The 11,623-nt window shown below is 40.9% G+C and overlaps 1 protein-coding gene across 1 annotated transcript; it reads right to left on the reverse strand.

Moving 5' to 3' along the window:
• Positions 1-3,949: 3,949 nt before the first annotated feature.
• Positions 3,950-9,390, reverse strand: LOC120808979 (nuclear transport factor 2-like). The gene is made up of 6 exons (XM_078082451.1): positions 8,886-9,390; positions 7,722-7,843; positions 5,676-5,747; positions 5,233-5,331; positions 4,727-4,885; positions 3,950-4,015 (listed from the first exon to the last, which is right to left on the reverse strand). Exons 2-5 carry the CDS (start codon positions 7,818-7,820, stop codon positions 4,772-4,774), a joined length of 384 nt encoding a protein of 127 aa, XP_077938577.1. The 5' UTR covers positions 7,821-7,843; positions 8,886-9,390; the 3' UTR covers positions 3,950-4,015; positions 4,727-4,771.
• Positions 9,391-11,623: the final 2,233 nt, after the last annotated feature.

An 11,623-nucleotide genomic window follows, 5' to 3' on the forward strand; every position in this document is an offset into this window, starting at 1 on the left:
TCTACAGTTCCATTCATCCATCCATCGTCAAACCGCTTATCCTGCACACAGGGTCGCGGGGTGGCTGGAGTCTATCCCAGCCAACTTCGGGCGAGACACGGGGTACACCTTGGATTGGTCTCCAGCCAATCGCAGGGCCAACACAGAGACATACAACCATTCACACTCACATTCAAACACCTACGGGCAATTTAAAGTCCCCAATTAACCTGATCCCCAGAGCATGTCTTTTGACTGAGGGAGGAAGCCGGAGAACCCGGAGAGAACGCACGCAGACACGGGGAGAACATGCAGACTCCACACAGAAAGGCCACTGGGCGGAGTCGAACCCAGGACCTTCTTGCTGTGAGGCGACAGTGCTAACCACCACGCCACCGTGACGCCCTAGAGGTCTACAGTTGATTTTATTAAATAATAAATAGCAATTCCTCTGATGTAAATAATATTTAAATGGATCTTGAGTATGCAGTGTTTTAGCGACCAGTGAAAACACACTGAACAGTGAACAGTTTTGATCATGTTTTGTTGTAAATAAATGTGACTGATTCTTCTCGTCACTGAGTTAATAACATTGATTTGACTATATGCATTGTCCGTTGAGTAGCAGCAGCATCTGGTCATGGTTGTATTCATGTATCTGCAGTTAGTGTATTTGTAGCTGTTGAGCTTCATGTAAAATTTTATTCCATGTTAAATGTTACAGTGTAATGTGAATATGTTGTGTTTACGCAAAAAAAAATCAGCCTCTAAATGTGGCATCACAATGCTCCAAACACAACTAAACCCCAAAAATGAATTATTACCAGATGTCAACATTCCTATAGCGCCACCAAGTCATCCTACTCGCCACCTCTCTGGCTGTGACTCTACAACACGTCATGCTGTAAAGACTGACAACCCACAGATTACGGACATATAAGCCAAGTCCTGCTAACGTCAAGCATCTGTGAGGTAAGAGCCAAAGAATGCCAACAACAGAAATATCTTTATTAAACGATAATATTCGCTTACCTTAAAAATACCCTCTTACCGTAGCTGTTTAGTTAAGATGAAAAGGTGTTTTTCCCGGTAATTCCACATAAAAATTTGTGCATCTATATACTATTAAAGCTCCAAACTACTGTATTTGGATATATTTGACACCATAAGTGATATACAAGTGGAATAAATAATTTGGAAGATATTGTTACAAACGACACAGCTGTGCCAGAACGGCCATTTTGGAGCTGTTGCCTGAACTGTCTGCAATAAAAACGCCCTAACTTTCTTCTGCTTCACTTAATCAAAGTCAAACTTTGCAGAGAGAATGCCCATGTATTTGAGGTTTAAAGCTTCAAATACATTGTGGTAAAAATCTTGAAAATTAGTTTTGGCAACCTGAAACTTTTTAAAATTCTGCTGTCTGCCATTTTCATTTAACACATACACTGATATTTGTTGTATTCAAATAGACCGTGCAGTTGCAGAGATATAGTCTTTAAAAAAATGGGTATGCAAATTTTGAGCAGGTCTAAAAATTGGGCAGCTTTTAACAGGTTATGCTACGGTATTGGAAGTAGTTTTCTCTCTGCCAACACACTAGTTTTATTTTGTGCAGCAGAGTAAAGTAATAACATCGGGGGACAAGATATGCTTTTAAAAAAATCTAACTTGTTTGTTACAATGTAATTTCGACTCAACCCTTAGATTATTTAGAAAAATACCAAAAAGTTTACCGTTGACTATCCAGCAGCAAAAGTGAACTGCGGTCAACAGGCAGCGAGGCCCAATATGGACGACATGCTAGACTCGTTACGCAGCGGCCCGATGCAGCAAAGACGGTTTTTCACTGGTTTATTGACACTGAACGTGTGGCGTACACAGAGTTCAACACATCCATGGGTCCCCCGAAAATACACCCACCAAGTGGAAAGTGGACCCGATAAACAGTTTAATGTCTTTATTTCATTTCAAGTTGATTCATTCATACATATTATACTGTACCATTCAAAAGTTTGGACACTTTCTCGTTGAAGTAAATAAGTTAATGTGTCCAAACCTTGACTAGTACTGAACATGTTGACGTGTTGATGGGTTTTGTCTCTTTAAATCTGAATTTGTTCTTTAAATCTAAAAGTACCCTCTCATGTAATATTCTCATTGACACCTGGCAGTGCCTTTTTTGGATGTAACACAGTAGTTTACTCAGAAAGTACACTTTAATTGACCTTTTTCATGCCTTTTTTAAAACTTCATTCCAGTCAAATATTGTGGTATTTTTTTTTGCATCTTAAGACAGAGTGAATTTAACCGTCTGTGTTAACGTGGAGCAGACAGCTGTGACCGATCTACGTTAAAGCACAGGCAGAGGAACTTGGAAGAGGGTGGTTTGAAGACGTGCCGTCCCGCACTAACTGGGCTGACCACGACTTCGATGTAGCGGCTTCGCTGTCGGCCTGTTAACTAGTTTCTCCCAGGTAGCGTAACTATTTAGATGTTGAGGTAAAGTGTAGGGTTGATAGTAACATTGTTTGGCCCTTAATCATCAAGCTGGGACTCTCTCCATGTTTGTTGGTGCTTAAAGGTAATAAGACACTAAGGTTCTGCTCAGGGGCGGCAATTTTGTCACCAACCCACACACAGGCGAACAGACACCCCGGTTAAACAATGTAAGATGAGACTAACAAATACAATTGCAAACAACTAAATAGACAAGACACTTGGAAAACAAATAATATGGTTCTGTTAAGTGCGAGGAAATATGTTAAGTCAGTTAAAATGTACTCATCTTCAAAAAGAAAACTAATGTTATAGAGTTTATATACACATACAATAGTTTATATATTAATTCAAAACAAAGAAGGTAAAACCCATTTGGGGACAAGGGGCCTTCAATGTTCCTCCACCATCAAAGGGGGGCTTGACAGAATAAGTTTGGGAACCAGAGCTATAAAGCGACGCCATGAAGCGGCTCATTTTATTGTTGTGGTGCCGCCTACAGACGGGCCGGTGTGGGGTCAACAGAGGACCAGGAAGATTTTGGTAATGTTAAGTCTCTTTTGTGTTCTCCATTTCGACCATCCATGTCCATGTGGGGTCCGGACTGAGCCAGTCTGACTCCTACATAGACCTTTATTGGATTAACCGAAGGCTGGTTAGGTAGTCAATAATGTTTCCATAATCGCAACATCTGGACATCACACACACTGAAGGTAATGTAGTTGTGAGTGCACTCTCACAGGCTCCAGTTTGAGTAATTGAAACGTCAGTTTATCCCATGTTATTTCATCTCATGCGCATTACTTTAAAAAATAAAAAAGCCGTCTATTGACTGGGTGCTTGCTGTGTAAAGGATTGTAGATGTGTTGCATGTATTGCTTTTGCAGGTTTGTTTTCATTGAGGTCTTGTGGTTCTGCTAATAGATACTTAGTTAGGTTGTGTCTCCCTCTTTGACAATGGCCAAGTCAGTCCTCTGATCACATTAAACATGATTTTCACATATTTAGGATAAAACCGAAGGCAAATAGAACAACAAACAAGCAGCAAATGAAGGCGGCTGCAGTCAAAGACAAGACAAACAAATTAGTGAGGTCTATGGGTGCAAGACTTCAGGAGGCCATTGCCTTACATTCACAACTGTTTGCCAGATTACTTCCAATAAACTGGGTATATCTAAACTAAAAGTGTTTTTGTCCTAGCCATTGAACCAGTCAAACCAAATATTGACTGATTCAGTTCAAATCATTGAGAGTTGCATAAAACAAATTTAGAAAAATTGTGTCAGAATCCAAATACTAAGGCCTCGACTATTTATTTAACTGCAGATCAACTGATCACATTAAATATGAACGCACTATAATGGATATTATGCCGGCTGATGCTCTGCAGTAATGTCCCCCAAACTGTAATATGAAAGGGAACCATTACAATCAGGCAAAGAGAAGAACACGGATTGAAAAGGCCACACCGTTAAGAAAAAAAGTCCATGTTTTATTGTCTATCATGGCTGCAGTCCATGTTTACTGCCCGACATGTCTGTGTGAGAGAGAAAGACACATTGAGAGAGCGAGCGAGAGAGGGAGAGAGAGAGATAATCTTCAGGAGCGGTCACACTTTGTACTCCATTGGTTTGCGAAAGCAAAGCCAGGCATGAGAGTGAATCACAGCAAAGTGTAAGAATCTTGTAAAAGAAGATGAAACTCAATTGAACACACCAAGGCATCACACGAGTGGAATCTAAAAAACATAACACAAGAAGTCGCACGCGATGGAGCCGTCTCTGAACCTGAATCTACAAACCAATCGGCAAACAGTGCTAACAGAAGGGATTCGATTGCGGTGGCGTTAACGGCAGAGTAGAATGGGGCTGATTTTAGAAGAGGGTGGAGAGAGGAGCGCGGCTTGAGTAAACGGCGTCGGTCGGCTGTTTGTCTCTCTGGTGTCGTGAGTGTAGATATTGGAATGGTGGGGGGGGCGGGGCCTCCCGGCGTCATGCAGATCAGCGAAGTGGCAGACCGGGGCTTCTGATTGGTTGGTTGGCTGGCTCTCAGCGAGGGAACGAATCGCAGTTCTACTGGCTGGGCGGTCTGTAAACCCACCTGGATGAGGTTCAGTGATTGACAACTAGAATCCGGTGTTTGCGAGAGTCAAGCAGGCGTAAATGAGATGGCAGAAGGGAGAGGCGAGTGTCCCCTCTTCTCTCCATCCCACACTCCTCCTTCCCCCCTCCCTCCATGCTTCACTCACGTGGTGTCCTCCACTACAGGCGCCCCTGCCCACCAGAGCAGGGAGTTATCCAAAGTTGTGAATGGCCAGCCTGAACATGTCATTGGTGCACACCCACGCACTGTTAATGTTCTTCAGGAGGAAACTCTGATGGAAACCCATGACGGGGTCGTCGTCTACCTACGAACGCAGAGAACCAGCAGGGGATCAGGGCACCGTCAGCAGCTCAAGATCAGTCGCACACATCGAAGTCAGACTAGTTGTGGAGAAAGTGAGGGAGTCTAAGAGCAATAAGGTCACTCGGGCTCTCCTTACCCAGAGGAAGTAGGAGCTGCTAGCGAGTTGATTTACTCCAAAACACAAGTGTTCCATCAGTCTGTATCGTATTGCGCTTTAGAAATGAGACCCTGCTTTTACCCTTCTACAGTAAATTAAATATATACAGTAAAACTTTGGCTTTAACGTTGAACGATTTGGCTGTAATAGGAGATGCTTTAAAACAAGGAGTGAATGATGGTGTTACTTACTTTTAGCTGTCCTACTACCATACTCAAGATGTTGCAGTCTGGTGTTGGCTGGTGGTCCTGCACTGTTATACTATGCACTATTTTTGGGAAGGGTAGACTCTGGCACACAGACAGAAAAAGGAGAAGAAACAAAAGAGAAGGAATACATTTAGTATAAAAAATTAACTTATTTACAACTAGTTTCATATACTTAAAAGAATCATGAATAATAATCCACAACAGAAATTCAGTCGGGCTTTTACAACTGCAAAATGGTTGCAGCATCCAAGTTTACACAGATTTTAGATAACAAGTTACAGACGTGCATGTAAATGGTTGTCCGATTACCTACATTATTAGATACAATCTGGTTTCTTGGTTGCACTTGCCAGCGTGTTTCTCAGTTGGTCTCCCTGTTAAACATGTTTGCCCCGTATTCAGAATATGTTAGCAAATAAACTCACAATGAGTTTCCCAACGATTGCCTTTTTCCCCTGGAACTGCTGTCCTTCCCATGTGAGGCATGACTCGTCAATCTGTGCAGAGCAAGTGAGAGGGGTGAGGATGGGGGGGGGGGGTTAATCAGTTGCAAAGGATGCTTTTTACAATAACAGTAAAAAAAACATAAAAAAAAAAAAGCTATACCAAAAATTACAAAAACTCAAGTGGTAGCGGCTTGTCAAGACAATTTGATGTGTGAAACTGAAAAAAAATAATATATATATTAAAAAATTCAAACGCTTTCCTTCACCATTCGCTTTGGACAAATTCCAACTGACACTCAGAAAATAATCTGATTTTGTGGTTTAATTAGTGGCGATCTTGGTCACTGACTGGAGCACTGTGGTGTAAGACAACTTCCTTTCAGTCTTGATGTTTAAAAGACTAAAGTCTGGTTACTCGTTCAAATTAAGACAATGTGTCATTAGTCACACTGCTTCTCATCATGAGACCAGAGTCCACAACTAGATTTCTTGTGGGATTCTCACTGCCTGCACCTGGTGGAAATAGACTACGAGAAAAAAAAGACATGGAATGGGAGAAACTCATGTTCACCAAGTTTATCAGACCTGGTTACCGAACTTAAATCGCCAAAGTGACTAGCAACCAATTTAGCCACCGATTCAGACCATCAGCGAAAAGACAAAAATACATACAAATATAATAGCTTGTGATTTGACTCCCAGGAATGCTGCTTGGAGTAATTGTATGGACCAGCACTTTCCTAAACAGTGTGGGAACCGGTCCTACAATATTGCACCATAAACAGGCAGTAGGTTTGCACAGAAACACCCTTAACCGTGGATACAATGAGCATAATAAACACTCCCAAGCCCCCTTATAAAAAGGTCTAATAGAGCACACTGTTTGGTTGTTGACTTAAAATAAACATCAAAACTTGAAGTGGCCTTATTTATTTTATTTGACCAGTTTTAAATACATATTTTAAATATAAAAAACAAAACAAGAAGTTCACTTTTTTCATATTCAAAGATGTATTATTTATATTCTAAGAAAGAGAAATAATATTTTGATTAATTTTTTTGTCCTGTAAAACAGTCCAGCATTGCTCGTGTGTGTTCACTAAGTCAAATTGCAAAGACAGTTTTTCGCACTTTTTAAAGTCCCACACGCCAGAAGTTGGAACAAGAGAAATTTGGCATTTGGGCTTGCAACAATGATGAAACTAACTTAGAATTTATAATATATATATATATATATATATATATTTTTTTTTTATAATAAACTTATAAAATGATGGTAACATTTCAAGACATTGAATAATAGATTTAACTAAACAATTGCTTAGTTAAATCAATTTTGTGTTTAAAAGGTATTCACAATGATATTTCCTTCATCAAGTGAGAACGCATACAAAACTATTTTAAATCAGGCTCGGTCTTTAATTACATTGCACACCTAGTTTTATACAGCCGTGGCCCTGCTGACGCCTGCTGCCGACATCATCGTCATCATTATTATTTTAGATATTAATCATATTACTGTACTCATAAACCAACATTACCCTCTCCTAAAGTCTTTGTGCTCTCCCTCCCCACAGGCTTCTGTGGATGGTGGTTCTATCTGATGGTGGTTGTCTCTGCAGTGGTCCTGCTGTGCGCCTGGCTTACTACTCGCAATTATTTGAATCATTTCTGTCATAAGGAATTGCATGTATTATATATTGTTCATTCTGTACACATGGCATCCATTGTAGTCTGTCCATCCCGGGAGTGGGATCCCTCCTCTGACGTTCTCACTAAGGTTTCTTCCCTTTTTTCCCCCTTGGAAGGGTTTTTTCATCTTTTGGGGAGTTTTTCCTGTGCCGATGGTGGGTTTCGGGACAGAGGATGTTGTATGTGTACAGACTGTAAAGCCCTCTGAGGCAAATTTGTAATTTGCGATTTTGGGCTATACTAAATAAAATGAATTGAATTGACTTAAAGATCTTGTTACATTTTGGCGTGACGTCTAATAAATGGACCAAAACATTGTTCGGACACACTCACATATATGGTTCCAAGTTGTGATCTGTCAGAGTCAAATAATTGATAGTAGTGCTGCACAAAGCTGGATCCTATCTGCTCCCACAGAGGCTGGTCCACCATCCTGAATCACCCTGCAACGCACACTGGGAACATGGAGCGACACAACAGGGGTGTAAGGGTGTTATATTCTATAAACCATTTACAAACACAATGCAATGTAAATACACGATAGGCTTCAAGGTAAAGAGTATTTGTATACCATTGTAGCAATACTCTCAAACATTATGTTTACCCTCATGGTGTACTAAACTAGAAAACTGTATAGCTAACCTTTGTTGATCACACATACGTATTAAGCGGACTTAAATGTACTTCCTTTAAATAAAAACGTACTACTTCCTTGAGAGGGTCAACAAAAAACGATAACAAGTTTGAACAAATAAACACTGTACTATTCAAAGAGCACAACAACGTGCGAGTACAACCACAATATAAAAAACAAGCATTAGAACTACTTTACTCAGCAGTTTTACTGAACACACCGCAATGCTGCTGTGAAAGCTTAACGTTGGGTGACAGTGACAGAACGAGTCATGTGCTCCAACACAACTAACGTTATGCACCGTTATCGAGGGGACAATCAGACGACTCTCAAGATTAATTTACAATCGCAGCTTATGAAAGATCCAAATAGCAACACGGTCCGCTCAACATAAGAAGAGAAGCTTGCTACGGAACGTTATCAAACGGGAAAGAACCGTTAGCCGTTAACGTAAGCTAACTAGCCTGCTGCTGCTAGCATGTGAGCTGTCTTGTTTGCTAACGTTAGCCTGTGTTGGCAAAGGCAGAATATATAAACTTGGCATGCCCCCCCGCCTGCTGATGTTGGACGGGAGATACAGTTTATTCCCAATAGTTAGCTCGCTGGCTGGCTGACGTTCGACATTTCCCTGGTTGCTAAAAATACCCCGTCTCCACCAACGGCTGCTGCTTCCTGCGGGCCCGCGCGAACAGCTACCCTACATAGGCGTGCCCAACGGTTGCCCTAAACCTGTTGGGAACAGCCGACTAATACATTATACTCGCTCAAATGTCAGACTTAACTCTCACTTTTTCTTTTTAGCAAATGTTTCAAGTAACGGTTCATCAAGACGGCTTCTTAAAAAATAATTAAAATAAATTTACCTCTAACCAACACCGAGGCCTCGTTCACGATGTGAAGTGAAGTGTCCGCTTCTCGTTCTTCTTCTTCTTCTTCTTCTTATGGCGGTTGGCAAACAACTTTCGGGTGCATTACCGCCACCTACTAATCTGGAGTGTGGACTTAAGGAAATTAAACCTCTACTAGAACTAAACCAAACCAAACCAAACCAAATCAAATCAAATCAAATCAAATCAAATAAAAAATAAAAAAAAAATTGTATTATCTAAATATGCCAAAAGCTGTTCCCAACACTTGTCCCTAATGCCCTTCTTCAGTATTTCGCTTATATTTGCCTCTCCCAGCTCTCTTAGCCCCTTTCTCAGGACTTCTCTCTCTGCCTCGTACCTCTGACATGCCATCAAAACATGGTCCACAGTTTCCTCTTCTTGACAGTATTCGCACCTTCCATTTCGATGTTTCTCAACCGTATAGAGGGAACTGTTAAGACCAGTATGGCCATTTCTTAGCCTTGTCGTTACCCTCTCCTCTTTTCTATTTCGTCCACCAGTTCCTACACTCCCAATCAATGGTTTATTTTTAAACAGATATCTTCCTTTGCTCCCTTAATTCCATTCATTCTGCCATATCGTTTTGATTTGTCCCTTAATCACCCCTTTAGCTTCTGCCTTACTCATCTTTATATCGACTATATTTCTCCCACACTTCAGCGCCCTTTTTGTTGCTTTATCCGCCTCCTCATTTCCCTCGACTCCAACATGGGCAGGGACCCACACAATAATAATCTGAATAGGGATTGTATGATTTTGAACATTACATCTTCTCTGCTTTTGGAGTGGCAAAACTTCAGACTCGTTAGCACTGCACATGAGTCTGATGCTATTACCACTCTCTCTGGCCTGACGTCCTCTACCCACTGTAGTGCAAAAACTATGGCCATCATCTCGCATGTAGACACTGATAAGTCATTACTGAGTCTTTTCCCACACTCATGCTGGAATTCTGGCTGCTGTTCTACCAGTTTCAGGGTCCTTCGCTCCGCCTGTATATATTTGTATATAGCTATGGTAATTCCCTGATATAAGACTTGCAGATCTTACATTTACCCCCACCCTCATATCTCATCAGTTCAAGTAGTCCCAGGTCCACTTCAGGCTGTGGCAGTAAGGAGGAACAGCTGGCTGCACCACTGCTGGAGAGTAACTCCTATTTAGTATACCTAGTTCCCTAGCCTTCTCCCTAGCAACCCAACCAAAGCTCTTTGATGGCGCTTTATCATGTTCCCAGCACGGCTCAATTGCACTTATTGTTGGATGATTGATATGTCCTTGTAGACTGGCCCAATATGTCATCATTATCTGTGTCCTTCTCAATTCCAACGGCATTTCCCCCATTTCCACCTGCGATGCCGGCACTGATGGTGTTTTAAAGGCCCCACTACATAGTCGTAATGCTTTTGCCTGTATTACATCTAATTTTACCAACATAGTTTTAGACGCCGACCTATAAGCACACACCCATAGTCTATTACTGATCTAATCAGTCCCATATATGTAGCTTTTAAAGCAGCCCTGTCAGCTCCCCATTCTGTTCCCACCAAGCATCTCATTCCATTTAAAACCTTTTTACATTTATTAACCACTTTCTCAATATGTCCCTTCCAGGTGAGCTTCGCATCAAACCACATTCCTAAAAATTTGTACGAGTCCATCCTTTTCAGCTCCTTCCCATATAAATACATTTTGCCCATTGTCCCAATTTTCTTTCTTGTAAAGAAAAGGTTATTTGTTTTTTCCACTGAAAATCTAAATCCCCATTCCAATGACCACTGTTCCACTCTTTTGTTTCCTGCATCTGTTTCACCACATATTCCACATTCCTACCTCTTTTCCACAGTGCCCCATCATCTGCAAATAAAGATCTCCCTATATTATTTGCAACATTTTCATATACATAATCAATCATTATTGAAAACAATAACGGACTAATCACACTTCCCTGCGGTGTTCCATTGTCCACCAAATGGCTGGCCGACACACACCTTTCCACACTTACTTCCATTGAGCGCCCCACCAAAAATTGTTTAATCCATCTGAACATTTTACCCGCTATTCCTAATTTCCTAATTTTGAAACTTTATTAACTTTATTAAACTTTATTATACAAATGCAAAATCACCTCTAGTGCTAAATCTGACAAATGGTTCAACATGATGTAACAAATCTGATCTTTACCTGGAGCAGTTAGCCCTGATTTTCTTATTGCCCTTTTTATTTCTTCCAAAGTAAAGGGAGCATTAATTGAATCTTCCCTCCCTTCATCTGTTTCCAACAATTCTTTATTTGCTTCACGTGTTTTTTGTCTTCCATTTAAACTCTCCTTTGACATATTAGCAGAACTATGGACCTCAATTAGTGCTTTAGCTATTATTTCTGCCTTTGCTTCATCATCGCCAGTCACCACTCCGCCATTTGCCAATACTGGATACCCCCACTCCCGTTTTATTCCACTCATTTTCTTAATCATGCCCCAAACTTGACTGATTGAAGCGCTTCTCCCTATTGTGTTACAAAATGATCTCCAATACTTCCTTTTAGTTTCTTTAATAGTTTTCCGTACTACTGCTTAGCTTCTCTTGTACTCTATTAAATTTATGAAACTATGGGTGTTTTTTAAGACCTTAAAAGCCTTATTCCTTTTCTTTATTACCTCACTGCACTCATCATTCCACCATGGGACTAACCTCCGCCTCTTTGTACCG

This window comes from Gasterosteus aculeatus, chromosome X (assembly GCF_964276395.1).
Source record: "Gasterosteus aculeatus chromosome X, fGasAcu3.hap1.1, whole genome shotgun sequence".
In the NCBI taxonomy this organism is placed as follows: domain Eukaryota; kingdom Metazoa; phylum Chordata; class Actinopteri; order Perciformes; family Gasterosteidae; genus Gasterosteus; species Gasterosteus aculeatus.